Source organism: Trichomycterus rosablanca, chromosome 12 (genome assembly GCF_030014385.1).
Source record: "Trichomycterus rosablanca isolate fTriRos1 chromosome 12, fTriRos1.hap1, whole genome shotgun sequence".
Taxonomy (NCBI): Eukaryota; Metazoa; Chordata; class Actinopteri; order Siluriformes; family Trichomycteridae; genus Trichomycterus; species Trichomycterus rosablanca.
The window spans coordinates 16317858-16341259 of NC_085999.1; the positions used below are offsets into that span (position 1 = coordinate 16317858).

At 40.2% G+C, this 23402-nt stretch overlaps 1 protein-coding gene across 2 annotated transcripts in view; it reads right to left on the reverse strand.

The window, feature by feature from the left end:
• Positions 1-3319: 3319 nt before the first annotated feature.
• slc49a4 (solute carrier family 49 member 4) overlaps positions 3320-23402 on the reverse strand; it is a 108912-nt gene continuing 88829 nt past the window's right edge. Inside the window, exons 9-10 of one of the 2 annotated variants that reach the window (XR_010014160.1) lie at positions 18663-18868; positions 3320-3337 (exon numbers count right to left, since the gene is read on the reverse strand). Coding sequence is in view for 1 of the 2 variants with exons in the window: in XM_063005943.1 (XP_062862013.1) it covers positions 18753-18868 (116 nt within the window). In the remaining variant the exon portion in view is untranslated. Of the gene's footprint in view, positions 3338-18368; positions 18869-23402 lie in introns of those variants that run through there. The other variant, XM_063005943.1, reaches the window with a different exon arrangement.

A 23402-nucleotide genomic window follows, 5' to 3' on the forward strand; every position in this document is an offset into this window, starting at 1 on the left:
TTGGTGGATGCTCCTTGTATGCTCTATCTTGATGACTTCACCTGTTACCCAACTTTTTGAGTGTTGCAGGCATCACATTCTACACAAAAAATGTATTTTTTGGACTTTTATCAGTTAAAACTTCAAGATATTTAACAAATACATATTTAAATGTTTATTGCATTTTTACGATTTTTTTTTATTTTATTTATTTATTTTTTTAATTATTTTTATTTTGTCATTAAGAGTCATGACATTTGGAAATGGGGTTTCTACATGTGTCTCTATGAGCAGTACCAGGTTGCTTTAGTCATTTACTTTTAGTCACTGCAAAGCTGAAAGTTGGTTTTATTGATGAACTTGGAGCTGCATCAATCAACTGCTGACAGACTGGCAATGACAGAGTGCCAGGAGCACTCTCCCCTGAGTGCCCAGCTGGCTTTTTGCCAGTACAGAACCCTGTCTGCATGCATGCCAGTACAGAACTCTGTCCCTTGCCTCTCAGACAGAAGGAACAGAGGAATAGGATTGGATTAATTGGATTACTTGGTGCTAGTGGTTTTTCCAAAATCACAGATCTATGGAAAATTCCCTACCATGTGTTTCCCATTAAAACCAAACCAGCCACAACCTTGACCAGGATCTAATCTATAATAATTGATAATCTAATCTATCGAATCTGTCTGTCTGTCTGTCTGTCTGTCTGTCTGTCTGTCTGTCTGTCTGTCTGTCTGTCTATCTATCTATCTATCTATCTATCTATCTATCTATCTATCTATCTATCTATCTATCTATCTATCTATCAGCAAAAAGATCCTGGGTTCAATTCCCAGGTGGAGCAGTCTGGGTTCTGTCTGTGTGAAGTTTGCATGTTCTCCCCAAGACTGCATAGATTTCTTCCGGGTGCTCCAGTTTCCTCACACAGTCCAAAGACATGCAGTCTAATTAATTGGAGACACTAAAGGTCTCCCAATGAATAAATACAATTTAGTTTACATTTTATTTGTGATATTTAACGTTTATAATCTTTTCATTACCTGTTTTACCTTGATCAGAGTTGTGTTTGCTCTGAAGCTACATGAGAGCATGTGGCACAAGTTAAAAAGATACCCTGGACAGTGTGTCCATCTATTGCAAGGTCCTATATCACCAATTTTTACTCCAGCAAATTCCACTACTGCTGTTTTTGCTATATGGAATGCATGAGCAATCTAGAGTACCTGAAAATGTCTACAAAGACACAATGAAAAAACAGACAGTTTCTAGTAGTTTGAACCTAGGTATTCAGAACCCTGATGCTGTGTAGCACCCATACAACATGCCACCCAAAAGCAATATCTATTTCCGCAAACTATAATTTTGTAGGGGAAAAATAGCTAATCCAGCAACCCAAATACTGAACAATAACTACAACTTGTTGCTTTGTTACAAAATACTAATAAAATCCAAAATAAACATGATCTACTAGGTAGTCTTTACATAATGTTTTTCTCATTGCATTTCAAAATACATAGTCAATTTCTTAGCTTTCTGATGAGGTGTCTTATATATCAGATTGACCACCGAAGATCTATCACATACAAGCTACAGATCCACTGCAGCAGGATCTCATGTCCATGTCTCCTGTGATGATCTTGCTCTTGTTCGTAATTACTTTCGATCTCTATGTCTTCTTGAGTTTCACAGCAGGAGTGAAAGGCTGAGCAATAGAAAATGTCTGTTCAATTGAGCTCTTGGTTTGTAATATCTGCAAACAAAGCTGATGTTCTTTTGATGTTTAAATTGCAGAGGGAGATGACGAGAATTATGTGCAGAAAAATACTGGTTCAGAATATAGAGTTTTATTTTTCATACAGAGAAGAAATGGCTTAAATTTTGGTATTTTTTAAGAAATAAGATAATAGATTAAAAAAAGATTTTTATTATAATAAACTTGTTTAATGACTTTACAGAGCCAAACATGTGATAAAAGAAACCTTCATTAATATAAACCTAGGTCCCTTGGTGATATTTTGGCAGTATAAAAAAAGTGTTTACTCTTTTATATCTGAACTACCAAACAGGATGAAAAGTTTCACTATCGTTAGGAAAGCTATTTTCTATTATTATTTTTTGTTTATGCATTCTCTACCCTTTTTCTCATGACTTTAGAGTATCCAATTACCCAACTGCATTATGCTTCCCCTCTACTGATGTTGCTGGAGCTTATCCCAGCTTTTCAATGGGCACAAGGCACACAGTAACACCCTGGATGGGGCGCCAGTCCATCGCAGGGCAGACACACATACACACACCCATTCACCTATAGGGCAATTCAGTGTCTCCAATTAACCTGGCTGCATGTTTTTGGACTATGGGAGGAAACCGGAGCTCCCGAAGGAAACCCACGCAGACACGGGGAGAACATGCAAACTCCGCACAGAAAGGACCCGGACCTTCTTGCTGTGAGGCGACAGTGATACCCACCGAGCCACCGTGCCGCCATTTCTTTAATATTAATGTAATATAAAAATAAATAAATAAATACACTTCACGGCTAATGTTTTGTACAAAGTATAGAAGCATAAATCAAATACTAAATATAATAGTGATTGTAAATTATATATTAAATTATATATTAGTGATTTTCTGTAGAACAAGGTAGCAGTATGTTTTTTCTGCGAATGCAAAATGCTGACATGTACATGAAGGCATTATTAAAATATACACATCTTTAAAGTCAATTAAATCTTCTGCAATTAAATGTATGTACTCCATTACTACCATTAAATGGCCATTCATTGATTTTATAGTTTATACCCCATTTCTGGTGTTTTTTATCTCTATGACTGGATGAACGGTGCATACAAGGGAAATAAATTAAACACTATCACTACTGTATTAAAATATGCAAAACAGATGTTTTATTTAGTAACTACATTAATTCATGAAAATGTATGCTGTAACATCAAAATAGCTTTGGGCTATCAACTGGAAGATTGGCGGTTCAAATCCAGGCTCTGCTATGCAGCCACTTTTGGGTCCTTGAGCAAGACCCTTAACCCTGTCTGCTCCAGGGGCGCCTTATAATGGCTGACCCTTCGCTCTGTCCCCAGCTTCCAAAACAAGCTGGGATATGCGAAGAAAGAATTTCATTGTACTGTATACCTGTATATGTATATATGACAAATAAAGTATATCTTAATCTTACTCTACGTCAGTGTCCGACCAGCTGTACCGTATTTCGTGTCCTCTTTCATCGATTTGGAAAACTCCTCTCATCCATCAAACAAACTGTTCACACTTCTCGCCCCAGGAAAAGGACTAAGCAGCATTCGACCAAAATCCAGCACTATATCCACCACAAGCTATAGGATTACTAAGCAGGTCGTACACAGACAAACCTTTTTTAGTTGGGACATTATGTAAAACACAATAAAAAAAAGACATCTAGAATTTGTTTATTATATTAGATATTTATTTAACAGATAAAAGTAGAAAAAAAGATGTTTTTACTCATTAACTTTATTGTATTTTGTAAATATAAGCACATTTAGAATTTGATGCTTAAAACATATTTCAAGTTGGGACAGACACATGTTTACCCCTGTGTTAGTGTATATGGTTGTACCACATACATAATCACCCTTGCTAAAATAATCATAAAGTTCTGGCCTTGTTGGCAGCATGTGTCTCTCTAAAATTCCAATATACACCGACTAGGCATAACATTATGACCACTGACAGGTGAGGTGAATAACACTGATTATATCTTCATCACGGAACCTGTTAGTAGTTGGGATATATTAGGCAGCAAGTGAACATTTTATCCTCAAAGTTAATGTGTTAGAAGCAGGGCAAATTGCCAAATTGTGATGGCTTGACTGGGTCAGAGCATCTCCAAAACTGCAGCTCTTGTGGGGGGTCTGCAGTGGTCAGTATCTATCAAAAGTGGTCTAAGGAGGAAACAGTGGTAAACCGGCGACAGGGTCATGGGCGGCCAATGCTCATTGATGCACGTGGTGAGCAAAGGCGAGCTACTGTAGCTCAAATTGCTGAAGAAGTTAATTCTGGTTCTGATAGAAAGGTGTCAGAATACACAGTGCATCACAGTTGCAGGGCTGTTTTGGCAGCAAAAGGGGACCAACACAATATGAGGAAGGTGGTCATAATGTTATGCCTGATCGGTGTATGCCCCCATGTCAAAGGTACCTTCATACACATCATGGGCACTGACGCATCTTCATATCATGACAGATGTTTAATGATGAGTCTGAATGGCTCTGTTAAACTTAATATACTATTAATAAATAAAGATAGTACAAAATATACCATCCTTATGCTGCCTTAGCATTAAATACATTAAGTCTTGAACGAAAAAAAAGTCATCGCCTTGTACTACACAGTAAAGTGGTGGAAAAAAAGTATTAAAAAGCTCTAGAAGTCTAACAATATAAATAACCTTGACACTATCCCAACTCAAGGTCAGTCTAGATCAGAGCTAAGTGAATGGAAAAGTGACCATCCAGCCCTTTTCCTTTAGTGTGTGTGAAGAAGGGCTAATCTTGTTATTGGCTAAGGTTGGATGACAGAAAAGAATAGGTGGGTGGCAGTAACCGGGCAGTGATAAAGTGAGCTTTTTCCAGAAGTGTTCCCGTTAATGAAAGCAGGAGCAGGCTGAAATGATTGTGAATTACTTTACAGAGCCATGAATTTGTAACATAAGGCACCTTAATTTATATGAACCTAGGTCCTTGGTGATATTTGTTTAGTGATTTATTGATTTAGGAAGTGTTTACTCTTACAGCAAGCTCTGATTGACAGCAGGATGAAAATTGAGACCATAGTAGCAGACAACATTCATTAAAATGAATCAAAGCTCTTTGCCCTCTATTCTCTTCCTTTCTGTTGAAGTTCTTGTATTCACATATGCACATGTATTAATATTCATATGCATAACATTAGTGGTGCTGACTTCATAGAGCATGCAGAGCAAACCACGTACAATAAATTGTAGTTAAGCCATTTGATTTTGTTCTGTATTGTCTTAGAAAGCTTTTTATATACATAACTCTTTCGTTAATGTGTTTGCATAATCCCTAGACTAGAATGCATGTATGGTCAGCTCTGGTCAAAGGTAATGCTGTTTATTATCAAAATTCTAAAATATTTGATGTCTAGGAGCACCATCAGCTCAGCTGCAAAAAGGCAGAGTCTCACTGTTTTATCACAAATAATCTGTAGCTGCATAATAGGAGGGATGTGCCGCTCAGGTGGTGCAGCGGTAAAACACACGCTGTTCACCAGAGCTGAGATCTCGAATACATCATATGGAATCTCGACTCTGCCTGCCGGCTGAGGCTGAGCGGCCACATGAACAATAATTGGCCTGTTGTTCAGATAGGGGCGGGATTAAGCCAGATGGGGACTCTCTCTAAGACTAGTGCGACAACCTCTGCTGGCTGGTTGGTGGCGCCTGCACGGAGATGGGAAAGGAGTGCGGTAGAGGGTGTGGCTCTCCGTACACAGCGCTGTACTGCACTGCACTCGTCAAGTGTAGGTGATAAGATGGTTGATTGCTGAGCACGTGAGGGGGCATGGAGCAGCCTCGTCCTCCCCAATCAGGAGCAGGGACCAGCATTTGTGAGAGGATGATTGATGGGCAGAAATTGGATGCGCTAAAAAGTGGGAGAAAAAAAGGGGGGGGGGGGGGGGGGATAGGAGGGATCTTCAAAAAGTTTCTGCACTTTTATATTTTGGTTGGAAATGGTGAGGGTAGGAGGAGTAGTAATTGGTTGTGTCTGTGAGACTGAGAGACGCTTATAGTCTGGATTTAGCACCATCTGATTTCCACCTTTTTGGACGCTCAAAGAAGCTTTAAGGGGAAGAAGATTTTCATGTGATGATGATGTGAAAGCAGTGGTACATCAGTGGCTTTGTGCTCAACCAACAACATTTTTAGCTGATGCCATTAAAAAGTTGGTATGACGCTGGGAAAAATGCATCGGAAGGTGACCATGTAGAAAAGTGATGTAATTTGTTTTTGAAATTCTTTATAAATAGAGTTCAAATTTTTTTTGAAAGCCCCTTATATAATATGTAATCTATCTACAATCCCAAATCAGAAAAAGTTGGGACAGCATGGAAAATGCAAATATTCTGGTCACCTTTGCTCATCAAAGACTCAGCCTTTCCTGGATGCTGCTTTTGTACCAAACCATGATTACAATCATCTGTTGACATCACCTGTTTGGAATCACATCATTATTTAGTTTTTTCACCTCATTACTAGCCCTAAATTGCCCCCGTCCCAACTTTTTTTGGAATGTGTTGCAGTTTATTAATAAATGAAATGAAGTTGAGCAGACAAAACATGAAATATCTTGGGTTCAAACTGTCTGTTATTAAATAAAAGTAAATGTAAGGAACACTGCATTTTTATTTTATTAGCATTTTCCATACTAGCATTTTCTATACTGTCCCAACTTTGTCTGATTTGGGGTTGTAATCTATAATCTTTATAAAATGTAAGGTCCAGCTACATGTTGGTGTAAAACCGTGTCCTTGTAGAAGGAAAACTAACTACATGTTCAAAAAGAGTTGCTAGAACTAAAACCCTAGACTTGTTTCAGAAAACACTGAAATAGTATTTTAACAGATAAAAGGGCAATAATTAAGCTAATTAAGCTGGGAAGATCTAAGACTTCTAAGATCTTGGTATTGAAATTAAGTAAAGCTTTAGAGCTGAACTAATACATAACAAAATTCTATATAATTGGTTTAATTTGGCAGTCAATCATTCATATAAGTTAAAACCCTCACACACATAATTTGACAGTCAACATTTGCATTCGGAGCTTGTGTGAGTTAATGCGATTAGATGTAAGGGGGATTTGCACTTTGCTTAAAAATTAACTGTTATGTTAATGTGTTAACCCTCTCTGTGCTAGTTTGCTTTGTCTTTATCTTTGTTTCATACCTTTTGCAGTACTTAAAGAGAGTATATTACAATTATTTGTATATAATATTGAGTATATTACAATAAATTATTTATTTATTATTTTTTTAATGCATTTTCTCCCCATTTTCCTCCCAATTTAGCGCACTTAATTTTGTCTTCTGCTGCAACCAGAGATACCAGATTGCATCCGAGGAAAGCACGTTGCTGTACACGCCTCTTCCGACACGTACACAGCCCTCCTCCTCTCATCCCTGCTTTCTGCACATTGTCTTTTCTGCCAATCAGGGTCCTTACAATCAGGGTATGAAGACCAACCCACCCACACATAGTCCGGCCCCCACCCTGCAGATATGGTGGCCAATTAGTATCTGCTGCAGGCACTGCCAATTATGCCTGCTAGATGGGGCCCAGTCGACCGGAGGCAACATTAAGTTTCGAACAGAGGAGTTTAGAACCTCAGTGCTGGTGTGCAAGCGGAATATCCCGCTGCGCCACCTGGGCGCCTTCACTTTTATATTTTTGCTGGAAACTGAGGGTGGGAAGAGCAGTAATTGGTCGGGTCTGAGAGACTCAGAGAGAGCTTATAGTCCGGATTTAGAGCCATCTGATTTCCACCTTTTTGGACCGCTCAAAGGGGAAAAAGATTTTCATGTAATGATGATGTGAAATCAGAGGTGCATCTGTGACTACGAGCTCAACCAAAACCATTTTTTACTGGTGCCATTAAAACGTTTGTAGGATGCTGGAAAAAAATACATTGAAATTCTTAATAAACAGAGTTTAAAATAGTGCGGAAACTTTTTGAAGATCCCTGATATTATGACCAAAGGGACGAAATTTAAGAGTATGCCACGACACATAATCTACGGTAGATGAGGCAGTACGTAACAATTCAGGACTTTCCGCTTTGATCTGTGTTCAGTAATAAATGTTGTAAAATTGTACAATGCCATCAATGACAGTGCCTGGAGCTCCCAAACCATGCTGTGAACCATCACTGGCTTCATTAACCTATTCCTATAGCAACTGGGAGTTCTGCAGCTGCTGCAGACCCTCTCCCCAACTGTACTGATGTCAAGTTCTCAAAGCCAGCTGCCTGGGCTGTGGCTGCTTCACAGTCGCGAGTGGGGTAGCGTAGGAGGATGGAGTGCAGAGAACGAGACACTGTGATTGACCACAAGCTGTGTTACTTCAACACCTCCAGCTTCTCCTGCTTCATAAAACATATGGAGACAGAACAGAGCACAAAGCAGGAGTACTAAACTGACTCTCAACATCTGTTGTTGTTGATTTAGCCAAGGAAAGAGATACAAAGAAGTCAATGCTGTGTTGACTAGTTGCTTAGCCATGCTGGTGGGTGTTTGTCATCGGCAAGCCATTGTTCACCAGCTCTCAGGACTGAGATCAATTTAAAGCTGTCTCATAAATCTTTGCACAGCACTTTGCACTACACCAAAGCTCTCCAGAAAGTTAAATATCTATGCTTCAGCACAGCGCTGACAGGTCCCCCCTTATGTTCAGTCCTGGCTTGAAAGAAAACAGGGCATATTTAAAGAGCACTATGTGTGAAGAACAGCAGTAATAAAGTCGTGTCTCTAGTTTTACCTCTATAACATTTAGTCATTTATTTTTAGAACTGCTTCATCCTGGTTAGGCTCACTAGAATTATTAGTAATTAATGAAATGTTGACTGGCATTCATCTGCCTTTGCAAAGTAATTTCATGTAATTGGTGTGTTCATGGCAATAAGTATAAAGTAGGGTTTTAAATATTTGACAGATGCACCAATAGCCATGCAACTATGTCATTGAACTTTAATAAATAAACATCTACGATTTAACAGGACAACTAACCATTGCATTTATGGTCAGATGATCTAATTACTTTCAATTTGGCGTTTAGCTCTAAACAATAATAACAACAAATGAAATAGTTCATCAGTAGAGCAATTTTGACTAAATGTGGCGCTATCACATAGCCTACATGTCAGCTTTGTGGGTCATGCATTCTGCACAGATTTTTTTCTGTAATTCAAAAGTAAATTTTCATTTGCGCTTGGGCATTTTGTTTTGTTTGTTTATGCATTTTCTCCCTTTTTCCCGACTTTAAGCGTATCCAATTACCCAATTGCATTATGCTTCCTCTCTACTGATGCTGATCTCCACCCTGGTTGAGGAGAGCCGAGACTGACACACGGCCCCTCCGACGTGTCCAGTAGCCGACTGCATCTTTTCACCTGCACGAGGCGAGTTCATATGTGGATCAGCTTTGTGTACGGAGAGCCACACCCTGATCAACGCATTATTCGCCATCAATCAACCAGCAAAGGTCGCGGTTGCATCAGTTATGAGGGGTCCCTATCTGGCTCCCATCCTGTATGAACAACAGCCAATCGTTGTTCATGTAGGTGCCCAGTCCAGCCAGATAGCAGAGCTGAGTTTCAAACCGATGAGTTCGAAATGTCTGGTGTGCTAGCGTTTTTTACCCCTGCGCTTGGGCATTTTTAAAAGAAGTGCGAAAAGGCAGGACCTAAAGAGAAAAGTAAAATTGGTGCAAAAACATGCAAAGAATAGCGTGTGCAGACTACAAAAGCTGAATCCCAGACATTTGGTGATTTAAAAATCCCAGCCAGACATATTTGTAGATCCAAAAAAGAGGACATGTCTGGGAAAAAGAGAACGTATAAGAACAACAAATAAAAGCAAACAGGATGTACCCGGCCACAATACTTGTATACTTTTTATATAATAGACTACTTTTTATTTTTAATAAACTTTAAAAAATCATGTTTTCATCTAGTTATTATATTATTAAAAGTATTTACATTTTCAGCATTTAGCAAACACTTTTATCCAAAGCAACTTACAGTTGTGACAGTGTACAATCTAAGCAATTGAGGGTTAAGGACCTTGCTCAAGGGCCCAACAGTGGCAATCTGGCAGTGGTGAGGTTGAACTGGCAACCTTCTGATTACTAGAAGACTACCTTAACCACTAGGCTACAGCTGCTCTACAGCTGCCCTATTTTCAACAAATGTACAACAAATACATTAATTTAAAATATAATCCAAAATAGCATCTAAATAGTAAATGCTAAATGCTTATGGAATATACTGTATTACTGCATTTTACGTAACATACAAACACTTTACATTTGCCAATAACCTAAAAAAAACATAAACCCTATTATGGTTGGGACATTTGAAAAGAAGTTAGGTAATATATAAGCCTGAAATTGTGTTCTGCCATGAATTCTGTTTTCCAGTGTTACACTGTGTGATATTAATCCCTAGGGAAGATAAAAATCTTGAGACAATAATTTTCATTGGGTGCACAACTGTTTTTTTGCCACAGCAATATATTATTCACAATGATATTTAGTATGCACATAAAGACAGACCTCATGATTCATTCATAAAGTCTGCATTCAATTGTATATTTATTAATATCCTATATTCCTGTAAGGGTTATTTGGACAAGATGTTTAAAAGACATACTGTATGTTAGCCTACTACACCTTAAACACAGATTTGAAATTAAGCACCTAATCTGAGCAGTGTGAACACAGCTTTTGATGATATACACTATAGGTGTATAGTCAGTGATAGTATATAAAAATATATACTTAAAAAATTATGCAATTAACAGACTACAGGCTACAGTTAGTGACTGCATTAAGATTACAGCTATATAGGGTGCTCAGGTGGCGCAGCTGTAAAACACACTAGCACACCAGAGCTGACATTTTGAACTCGCCGTCTCGAACCTCAGCTCTGCCTTTCGGTTGGCTGTTGTTCATACAGGGTTTGAGCCGAACAGGAATTCCTCATAACTGATGCAATTACGACAACCTCTGCTGGCTGATTGATGGCGCCTGCACAAGGTCAAGGGATAATGCATTGATCAGGGTGTGGCTCTCCGTACACAAAGCTGATCCGCATATGAACTCACCTCATGCAGGTGAAAAGATGCAGTCAGCTACTGCACATGTGTTGGAGGGGGCGTGTGTCAGTCTTGGCTCTCCTCAACCAGGGTGGAGATCAACATCAGTAGAGAAGAAGCATAATGCATTTGGGTAATTGAATTTGCTAAAAGTCGGGAGAAAAAGGGGAGAAAACGCATAAAACAAAGATTGCAGCTATATAATATATATATATATGTACAGTATATCGCTGTAAATAAGAGGAGGTACAAAACAGGCACACCGTTGCCACCGGTCATCTTGGCGGCATCTAGCGGGCATAATTGGCAGTGCCTGCAGCAGACACGGTTCTACTAGGGCGGGATGACTGGACTATGTGGGTGGGGTCTTCAAACGCTGTGTAAGGACCCTGATTAGCAGATAGAGAGGTGCCTGTGCAGAATGCATAAGTGAAAAAGGGTCTGCTAAGGGCTGCGCGCAGGTCGAAGGAGGCGTGAGCAGCAATATACCCACCTCAACTGCAATCAGGGATCCCTCAGCAGCGAAAGACAAATTGACTATGCTAAATTGGAAGAAAATGGGAGAAAATGCAGAAATAAAATAGAAAAAAAAGAGATAATAAATAATAGTTTATATATATATAAATAATATAAAAGCTATCATAGTGCTATATTACACTTTTGATCTTACATTATGATTTGGTTGTCAGGAAATTTGATAAACGTCAGCAGGTTGTTTAAATGCAGACTTTAAAATACAGTCATCTTATTTTTAAATTGTCTGCTGTAAAACTAAAGCAGATGAATTCCTCTGAGACGTCCTGCTGAATGGTCTTTATATTCGCATAAATTCAAAGCATAAAGTAGAAGCATTTGAAAAGTGAGAACTGGAATTGAAAACAAATAAAGGGGTATAAAAATGTATTTTGGAATGACAGTGACCCCGATTTCCATCAGCAGATGTGTTTAACAGTACTATTCATGTCAGAGCGAAAAAAGCAAAAATGTCAGCTTGTCACAAAATAAGATCCCTGGTTGAAGATGCTATCATCCCTCTGACAGCTTGTCTGCACTGACATACAAAGTACTACCCAAAATTCACAGATCTTTTTTGTTCTTTTAAATCCACCATTTAAACAAAGGTCACTTTTCTTAGCTGTAGCAGGAAGATGAGACAGTGACAATATACACTCAGCATCCATTTTATTAGAAGCACCTGTATACCTTTCATGTAATTATCCAGTCAGCCAGTCATGTGGCAGCATCTCAGTGCATAGAATCATGCAGACAAGCGTCAGGAGCAAAAATGTGATCTGAGTGATTCTGACCATGACTTGTCAGTAGTTTAAGACTGGTAGTGGTGTTGGTGATTCCAGTCCAGTACCTGTACCCTCTTCTTCCTCAGCCATGCCTCTGTAATGTGTGCAGCATGTGGTTTTGCATTGTCTTAATGAAAAATGCATGGACGTCCTGAAAAAGATGACATCCTGAAGGCAGCATATGTTGCTCTAAGATCTCAATGTACTTTTCTGCATTAATGCTGCCATCACAGAAGCGTAAATAGCCTTTGCCAAGGGCACTGACACAGTCCCATACCATGACAGACCCTGACTTTTGGACTTGTTGCTGATAACAGTCTTTGGTCCGGAGCACACAGCATCTATTTTTTCCAAAAAAGAGCTGGAATGCTGATTCATCTGACCACAACACATGTTTCCACTGTGTATTGGTCCATCCTAGAGGCCTCCGAGCCCAGAGAAGTTGATGCCGCTTCTGGACATGGTTAAGATAAGGCTTCTTTAATGCACAGTATGGTTTTAAATGGCATTTCTGCATGCGCCCTTTTGCACAGAAATTCGTCCCGATTCCTTGAATTGTTTGATGATATTATGCACTGTAGAGGGAGAAATATGCAAATCTCTTCCAATCTTTCTTTGAGGTACATTGTTTTTAAACATTTCAATTATTGTTCATCTTTGCTCATCAAAGACTCAGCCTTTCCTGGATGCTGCTTTTGTACCAAACCATTATTACAATAACCTGTTTGGAATCACATCATTATTTCATTTTTCACCTCATTACTAGCCATAAACTGCTCCTGTCCCAACTTTTTCGGAATGTGTTGCAGGCCATAAATGCAGGAATGGAGGTATATTAACAAATGAAATGAAGTTGAGCAGACAAAACATGAAATATCTCGGGTTTAAACTGTCTGCAATCAAATAAATGTAGTAAATGCATTTTTATGTCATTTGCATTTTCCTGTCCCAACTTTTTCTGATTTGGGGTTGTAGACTAAACTCAGCAGGACCTGCACAGATGTATTACTCGGAAGGGCATTCCCCCAGCTGTTGCAACAAAAGTCAAAGCACACACTTCTTAAAAACACTACTGTACAATGTAGTATTAATTCTTCTCCTTCTGGAATCAAGGGACTCAACTAGGCCCAAACTATGAGAAACAACCACTTCTCCCCTGAAAGTTATGGTTTAAACAAAGCATTTAAGCAGGTAGCTTAATTTAATTCAGAGTTATCTGAGTCAATTAAATAGTAGAACATGATTCATCACTCCAGAGACTATTTCCATTTCTTTTACACCACTTTAGTGCATTGTTACTTATCTGTCGCTACTGGCTATTATTCACACTTTACAATAACAAAACTTTTTTAGGTACTACTATTTGGTATGTACATTAAAGGATAATTTTATAAGCAACATCTAACATACTGCTGGAGTCTGTGTGTATACACTTACCAACTGTAGCCCACCTGTTGCTCTGTCCACTTGATCACACTCCTGGACAGAGATATTTTTTTGTGCATTTTCCTCCCAATCTAGTCATATCCAATCACCCTATTGCATTACGCTCCCTCTCTACTGATGCTGATCTCCACCCTGGTTGAGGAGAGCCGTGACTGACACACACCCCCCTCCGACACGCGTGCAGTAGCCAACTTTTCACCTGCACGAGGCGAGTTCATATGCGGATCAGCTTTGTGTACGGAGACACACACCCTGATCCCTATTAACCCTCGACTCTGTGCAGGCGCCATCAATCAGCCAGCAGAGGTCGTAATTGCATCAGTTATGATGTTCAGTCCGGCACCCTCCCTTGAACAAAAGCCAACTGTTCAACCTGTTCATGTAGGTGCCCGGCCTGCCGGATGGCAGAGCCAAGTTTCGAGCGTGTTTTATTGTTGCTCTACCCGAGAATTAATTGATTAATTGATGGCAAGTAGGATCAAATTACCCAGTAATCCCAATTATAGTGGATGCAGACACTGCGCAGCACACTTTAGTATGCTCACTAGCTTCAGAGCCTGCAACACGATCCTGATGTTATCCATGATATCCTCTTCTTGAGATGGATGAAGAAGGCACACATTCCAAAATAGTGAGCTTATGCACAGTAAACATGAGGTTTAATTTCTGAAAGTAAGCGAGAAGCCCATGAGCTTTTGTTATGACGTGTTAGGAGTGTATTACTGTGGTAAGCCCACTTCAGACTTTTCCCCCTCATTTGTCTAAAGAAAAGTCTAAACATATGTCATTGCAATGAAGGAAAAGAGAACCCTTTCTTTTAAAACTGTTTTTAATAAGGTGCCTAAAATCTTGGACATATACAGAAGTTAAAACAAAGACAAACAAATACAACAAACACTTGGAACAAAGACAAGACCTTCCTGATTCCAAGAAGCTCCTCTAATTTACATTATAATGAGAAACACAATGTAAGTACTGGGCAAGTGTTCAATATGTAGCACCGCATAGAAATCACAGACTTCATTACAGTGAAGAGGAAGAAATCTAAATTGTACAAGTCACTGTTAATTAAGGCAACATTTCACATTAGGTAAGACACAAAACATAGAAAAAGATCAAGTCCCATGCAGGTGTAGAGCTGTAGAGCTCATCTCAGAGTTCTCTGTGGCATAGCTCTGTGAGTAGGTGGAAATAAAACATATTAGCTTGTAGCATCAGTCACAGGGTACAATCCCTTTCAATCCCTCACAATCCCTTAGATGAGGTGCCCCTAAACATTTACACATCTATTAAATAAGTTGAAAGATCTCCCAGCGCCGGTGGTGGCATCCTTTCTGTCAGCCAGCTTGTTTTTTGCCCTCTTTTGAGATTTCCTTTAATCCCAAGCCCAGGGACATGCTTCGCCAAATTACACATTACAGAAAGTCATACTTCAGTAGGCTTTAAAGCTAAAGGAATCCACTAGAGGCCTCTTCTCAAAACAATAGCTGATAGTTGGAAAACTGCCAGAAAAGGCTAAACAATAAGAGGACCTGTTTTCAGAAGTACTGCACAGGACCAAATATACACCGATCAGCCATAACATTAAAACCACCTCACTGTTTCTACACTCACTGTCCATTTTATCAGCTCCACTTACCACATAAAGAACGCACTTTGTAGTTCTACAATTACTGACTGTTGTCCATCTCTTTCTTTGCATGCTTTGTTAGCCCCTTTCATCCTGTTCTTCAGTGGTCAGGACTCTCCCAGGACCACTACAGAGTAGGTATTATTTGGGTGGTGGATCATTCACAGCACTGCAGTGACACTGACATAGTGGTGGTGTGTTAGTGTGTGTTGTGCTAATATGAGTGGATCAGACACAGCAGTGCTGATGGAGTTTTTAAACACCTCATTGTCACTGCTGGACTGAGAATAGTCCACCATCCAAATATATCCAGCCAACAGCACCCCGTGGGCAGCGTCCTATGACCACTGATGAAAGTCTAGAAGATGACCAACTCAAACAGCAGCAATAGATGAGCGGTCATCTCTGATTTTACATCTACAAGGTGGACCAACTAGGTAGGAGTGTCTAATAAAGTGGACAGTGAGTGGACGCGGTATTTAAAAACTCCAGCAGCACTGCTGTGTCTGATCCACTCATACCAGCACAACACACACTAACACACCACCACCATGTCAGTGTCACTGCAGTGCTGAGAATGATCCACCACCTAAATAATACCTGCTCTGTGGTGGTCCTGGGAGAGTCCTGTCCATTGAGGAACAGCATGAAAGGGGGCTAACAAAGCATGCAGAGAAATAGATGGACTACAGTCAGTAATTGTAGAACTACAAAGTGCTTCTATATGGTAAGTGGAGCAGATGAAATGGACAGTGTGGGTAGAAACAAGGAGGTGGTTTTAATGTTATGGTTGATCAGTGTATATCCAATACATTTTCATTATACTTCCATCACCCATTGGCATTAAGAAAATACAAGATGCATTTTAACTTTTAGATTAGTTTAAAATGTATTTTAAAAGTTGAGATTTATTTTCAGAAAATGTTTGGCTAAAATATATATGGCTTATTTCCTCCAGCTGTTCCTACAGTTTTAATACCACTGCTCTATTCACCTTACTGGCACTTTGCTTCATAGTGGGTACTTTTATGTACCTTGACTTCATGTAAAGCCTGGCATGATGATTAGCTAATGGCATTATGCAACAATAAAAAAATTTTAAAAAGATTTTTTAATGCTTTATGTACTAAACCAAAAGAAACAATACAAGATTAAACAATGACTGTAATACAACCAGAGAATGACATTTGTCATTGTGTGAAAACCTTTGTGTTATTATAACTTTAATCACTTTTATAATTACTGCTGTATCTGATTTTCTTATTTCAACTGATGTTGTTTTATGACAAAAAACTTCAGAAGGTTTAATGCTTCCACCTACACTATATGGCCAAATGTGTTTGGAAACCTGATCATGAGGGAAAAAAAAACTCGTTAAATGCTTGTTATAGGCCGCTCAGGTGGCGCAGCGGTAAAAAACACACGCTGGAACACCAGAGCTGGGATCTGGAATACATCGTATTGAGTCTCAGCTCTAAGCAGCCACATGAACAACGATTGGCCTGTTGTTCAGAAAGGGATGGGATATTAAAAAGCCAGATAAAGACACTCTCACAACTAATGCAATTGTGAACTCTGCTGGCCGATTGATGGCACCTGCACAGAGACAGGGAAAAGAGTGCTGTCAGGGTGTGTCTCTCCGTACACAGGGCTGATCCGCATTGCACTCGTCAAAGTGTAGGTGACAAAATGCATACGGCTGCTGCCCACGTGTCGGAGGGGGCGTGCGTTAGCTTCATTCTCCTCAATCAGAGCGGGGATCGGCATTGGTGGAGAGGAAGCATGACGCAATCGGGCAATTGGACGCACTAAAATAAGGGAGAAAATCAACAAAATACAAAAAAAGCTTGTTATAACAGCAAATCAGAATTAGAACTTTATATCACCACCCCACGTACACCCTAAAACTTAGATTGGAAAAACGTTTGGCTTGTCCAGAAATTCCTTATAGGTAAACATGCTTTCTGGCAGAATAATGGATTTTATGTAACGTAAACAAACCTCTGATTGGCTGCTGAAAGAGACTTAGAATCATGTCAGTGAAAAAATCCAACATTTAAAAGTCATTTCTGATACTTTACAAAATACGTTAGATCATGCTTAACATCCTCTCATTATTATTTAGTGTTTGGATCAAAAAATATGTAGTATAAATTACAGGGGGGGGGGGGGAGCCTATCCCAGCTTTTCAATGGGCGCAAGGCACACATTAACACCCTGGACGGGGCGCCAGGCCATCGCAGGGCAGAAACACGTACACATACACACACACCCATTCACCTATAGGGCAATTCAGTGTCTCCAATTAACCTGACCATGTTTTTAGGCTGTGGGAGGAAACCAGAGCACCAGGAGGAAACCCACACAGACACGGGAAGAACATGCAAACTCCACACAGAAAAAACCCATACCGCCCCGCCTGGGGATCAAACCCAGGACCTTCTTGCTGTGAGGTGACATTGTGCAGCCCATAAATAACAGTTAAAAACTACCGACTTATAACTGTGACCAAATAAATTAAAGCAACGGAGGTTTAAAAGCCTTGTTTAGGGGCCAAACAGTGGAAATTTGGCAGTGATGAGGCTTCAACCGGCAACCTTCTTATAACTAGTACAGTACCTTAACCGTTGTGCTACCACTGCCCTAAACAATGTCCTTCGAGCCGGAAACTTGATTTTCTGAACCATAATGCCACCATGAAATGCTAATAATCAGACAAATTGTACAATTTGCGAGCAGCAGCTGTAAAACAAAAGCCTTATAATTGTTAGGAAAAATGGCACCTAAAATAAATTCACCTACACATAAAATATGTTCAAGGACTGAACCAAAAGACTGATATGGATCCTCCACACATGATTATCCAATCATCGAAGAAACCGAGAAGCAATTTCAACTCCACGGGATGAAATTGAGAAGGCTGAGTGCTCATTTGCATAATAATAAGTAGTAAAGCGGGAAATGAGAAGGTACACGTATGCCACCTCATAATAGGCACCGTTACAGGTCATTTAAAGTAATACCTTCTCGCTGTTTGCCAATATCAGTTATGGAAACCATTAAAACAGTCAAAAGTGCCTTGTCAGCTTTACATATGATTGATCAAGACTAGAACTATACTTAACTCTTTCTTATTTAATAAATGGGAAGTGTAAAAGGTCCCAATGCATCGGGATCTGCAGGGGGTGCCACTTTATATCATTATCAGTTGCTATAAAAATGAGTTCATCATGTTGTGCCTGCCAATAAACACAATGTTTCCCTTAAATACATTAATAAATATCAATAAGGGACATTACATGAACATGACAAATAATAAAACAAAAAATTATTACACAGTCTTGGTGTTATTCACTGATTAGAAACCAGTCGCAGAGCTAAGTCCCTCTGTCATCTACTACAACTAGAAAACAGGGAAAAATACACACTTTGTCTTTCAGTTTCTTTTCCATTTTGTGCAAGTCATTGCCAGCGGAGTTCAGTCTTTTTCCTGGTATAACAGGGATCGGTGTGCCCACTCAGACTGACACAAATACGTCCAGATAGAGGCGGTCATACGATTCCCTGAAGACAAGAATGAGCAGCAGACTGAAGAGACATGAGCCTGTTAGACACCAGTTTAACCAGGAAAGCTCTGAAACACACAGAGGGAGGGGATATGGGGGAGGGCGGTTACTTTTAAAAGAGTGAACTGTACTGAAACATTTAGAGTTATACAAATATTAACACTTCATTTCATCATTTCAAGCTGCATCTGTCATTTCTGTCATCTGCATCTACACTCACTGTCCATTTTATCAGCTCCACTTACCATATAGAAGCACTTTGTAGTTCTACAATTACTGACTGTAGTCCATCTGTTTCTCTGCATGCTTTGTTAGCCCCCTTTCATGCTGTTCTTCACAGGACCACCACAGACCGAGTATTATTTAGGTGGTGGATCATTCTCAGCACTGCACTGACACTGACATGGTGGTGGTGTGTTAGTGTGTGTCGTGCTGATATGAGTGGATCAGACACAGCAGCACTGCTGGAGTTTTTAAATACCATGTCCACTCACTGTCCACACTATTAGACACTCCTACCTAGTTGGTCCATCTTGTAGATGTAAAGTCAGAGACGATCGCTCATCTATTGCTGCTGTTTGAGTTGGTCATCTTCTAGACCTTCATCAGTGGACACAGTACGCTGCCCACAGGGTGCTGTTGGCTGGATATATTTTTGGTTGGTGGACTATTCTCAGTCCAGCAGTGACAGTGAGGTGTTTAAAAACTGCATCAGAGCTGCTGTGTCTTATCCACTCATACCAGCACAACACACACTAACACACTGCAGTGCTGAGAATGATCCACCACCCAAATAATACCTGCTCTGTAGTGGTCCTGGGAGAGTCCTGACCATTAAAGAACAGCATGAAAGGGGGCTAACAAAGCATGCAGAGAAACAAATGGACTACAGTCAGTAATTGTAGAACTACAAAGTGCTTCTATATGGTAAGTGGAGCTGATAAAATGGACAGTGAGTGTAGAAATAAGGAGGTGGGTTTTAATGTTATGGTTGATCGGTGTATACATATACAGGTGTACAGTACAACAAAATTCCTTCTTCACATATCCCAGCTTGTTTGAAAGCTGGGGTCAGAGCTCAGGGTCAGCCATTGTACGGCACCCCTGGAGCAGAGAGGGTTAAGAGCCTTGCTTAAGGGCCCAACAGTGGTTGCATAAAAGAGCTGGGATTCAAACTCTTAACCTTTCAGTTGATAGCCCAAAGCCCTACCCACTAGGCTACCACTGTCCAAAAAATAGGCACCGTGATCTGTGCCAGTAGCAGTTATTTATGCATTTTCCCTCCAATCCAGTCATATCCAATTACATGATTTGTATTTTCACCTCTACTGCAGACCGGAGCTCCTGAAGGAAACCCATGCAGAGACGGCAAGAACTTACAAACTCCACACAGAAAGGACCCGGACCGCCCCACCTGGGGATCGAACCCAGAATCTTCTTGTTGTGAGGCGAGAGTGCTACCCACTGAGCCACTGTGCCGGCCAGTCACGCACAGATCCCCATTTCACCCTGTACCTGTGCAGGCACTATCAATCAGCCAGTAGAGGCCATAATTGCAGCAGTTTCCAATGACAAGCCAATCATCGCCCATGGAAGCTCCCGTTAGCCGATAGCAGAGCTGAGATTCGAACTTGCGAGCTTAAGATGTCAGCAGTGGTGGGCTAGCGCGCTTTAATTCTGCATCACCCGAGTACCCACTCACATCTGCAGCGTCATAATGTATAACAAATCACACATACAATACATTTTTATCAATTACATCTCTGGACTTACTGACACATCGATTAAGCAATTCACAGTACATTAGTTCATAAATGACCACATTACAGAGCTGTTCCATTTAGTTCCAGAAAATATGTTTGTCATCAGCGTGGTTAGTCAACACCACCTTTATTTCTGAATCACTCCATCTTCCTGCTCATTTTCTTAACTGATATTCACTCCACTCTAATAGTTTAGTCCCATTCATATGCAAAACCCCAAAAAACAAGATGTAATATAAATATATGAAATCCCATTTTTGATTATCTTCTCGCCACTAAACGCTGCTACAAATTAACATTTTCAACAGCCTTATAATTTCTAAAAACGTCTCCCCTTCTCTTGGTTTTGCCTCGCATCAAAAAAATACGAGGGATCTTCAAAACGTTTCCGAACTTTTATGTTTTTGTTGAAAACAGTGAGGGTGGGAGGAGTAGTAATTGGTCGTGTCTGAGAGACTGAGAGAGAGCTTATAGTCCGGATTTAGCACCATCTGATTTCCACCTCAAAGAAGCTTTAAGGGGAAGAAGATTTTCATGTGATGTTGATGTGAAAGCAGACTCTTTTACATGAATGAAAGGAAAGCATATAAAAAAAGATAACAACTTTCACCAAGGCTCTTAATTCTAAAGAGAATACATTATTCCAAGTTTGTAGAAATAATACTTTTTTTTTTTTACTTAGAGATCACAGTGACCACACACAGCACAAGAGAACCTCGGAACATGCGCTTTAGTCCAGCTAAAGCAGTGGTGGGCAAACTACGGCCCGCGGGCCACATACGGCTGAGTATTTACAAAACTGTCCTAAAACCGCATTAATTTAAAATTTTTCCTGCACTAAACTTGCGTTTCAATTGATTCCACTAGATGGCACACGCCAGGCGGTTAGGGTTGCACCTATAAAAAATATAACGTGTCTCACACGGTCATAGGAACATTGATTCGGCTGTTTTTTATTATTTTCATTCTTTATAATAATAAACCAGAACCACGTTTTAGGCAAAACAACATCCATAAAGAACATCATGTAATCATGTAACAACAGTGCAACAACATTTTTACATAATTCATATAGCGCCGGCCCTGCCTGCGTTACTTTAGTTTGGTCCTAAGCCGGATTCGAACCTAGGGCGGAAAAACATGAGCAATGCGCTCTGCCCACTGCGCTACTCAAACAGCAAGACTAAAAGTGATCTCTACTTATAATAATAACCAAACGCTTTCTAATTCCCACAACAGCAGCAGTTTCCTCCTGTTTCATACACATCGCCCTGTCTTAGTCTAATCTGCTGCATTTCTCTCCCACTGATAAAAATACGGAACAAAGCGCGTCCAGTATCAGTTCAATACGGAACGCAGCGTCTAGTTTCCAAATAAGGAACGATTCCGTATTTTACGGGACGGTTGGCAACCCTACTATCACCCCAGCATGATCAAACCACTTGATTGGTTTAAAACGTTACACATAAACCATTAACTTATGTTGAAAGTGCTGCTTTAAAGGCTGAATTGGTTTTGTTTAGACGGCGATACACCAAGTAGAAACAAAGATAAAAATAATAAAAAATGCATTAAAAAAACAAATCACATTCACGCATGTGTAAATGTGCACATAATAGGATGAGTCTGGCGTTTCATTTATATTCAAATATTCATCCTTTAATCATGAAAATAAAGGTTTAAATGTGAATTTATATTAGTTCCAAAGCCCCACCCCCGCCCGGCCCGTCTGTCAAGTTTTAAAACCCAGTGTGGCCCTTGAGCCGAAAAGTTTGCCCACCCCTGAGCTAAAGCCTCAATATAATAGCAAACATCTGAACTGCACAGACCTCTGAGCGTACAGACCTCTGAGACTGGCCAAAGCAGCGCTCCTAATTCAATAGAGAAGAGGATTTCAATTTGACAGCGTCATGAACCAGGATAACGGGTTGATCAATTGCCCCTGAAGAGAGCGCAGCAATCGATGGTGAAAAGTGAAATCCATGCTGGGTCAGCTGCTGGGTCCATTTCAAGCAAATGGTATGATTTAGCCGTGCAGCACAGTCCATATCAGCAAGAGGGAGAGGACACGGTGACGGTCGTATCTGAAGAGTGGGATGAGAGAAGCAGCGGAAAAGTATAACAGCGGAGAAAAGTCATGGGGGTCCTGTGCAAAAGCTTTCTCATTAATCAGGCCTCACTAGCCGGACGACAGCGTTGGGCTGTGGCGGCGGGTTAATGGAGTTGTGTTTACCTAGCCGTTTTATCTGAGCCACACGCCAGCCCCGGCACTATCAATTTAGAATAGAAAGAGGTTACAGTAGTGGCAGGATAGCCACAGCGAATGCTAATAAGGAATCAGATTGGCCTGCTCACGGTCAGATAATCCAATCAGATTTTCCTATAGGTTACTAACACACCCCTTGGTGATGCAAAGGTTTAACTGCTGTGTTGTTCAGCATGCAACTGGCTTCTACTAAAAACTAAAGATCTCACCTCCTCTGCAATAATGGCATAGCAATTATTTCCTGCCTGTCAGTTCCACACCATGCAAATTGCTGCTGTTTATTTCCTTCCCTCTGTCACTTGATACATGTTGTCTAGAGGGCAGAGACGTTGTTAAAACTCCAATTTGAGCCGTGATGTTCCTTTTTGACAGCGTCCTGAGGGATTTGGCAGGCTAGAAAGGTTGACACAAAATGACATTTTAAAAGGCCCCGTGTACAGGGACACGAGTGGACTCAGGGGACACGAGTACTCACAGACAGCTGTAATCAAATCTGAAACTGCCAAGACGTGCTTTATACCGCAGTGATTATTCCTAATTGTAGCTCATTTAGTGCTGAGGCTGACAACTTCT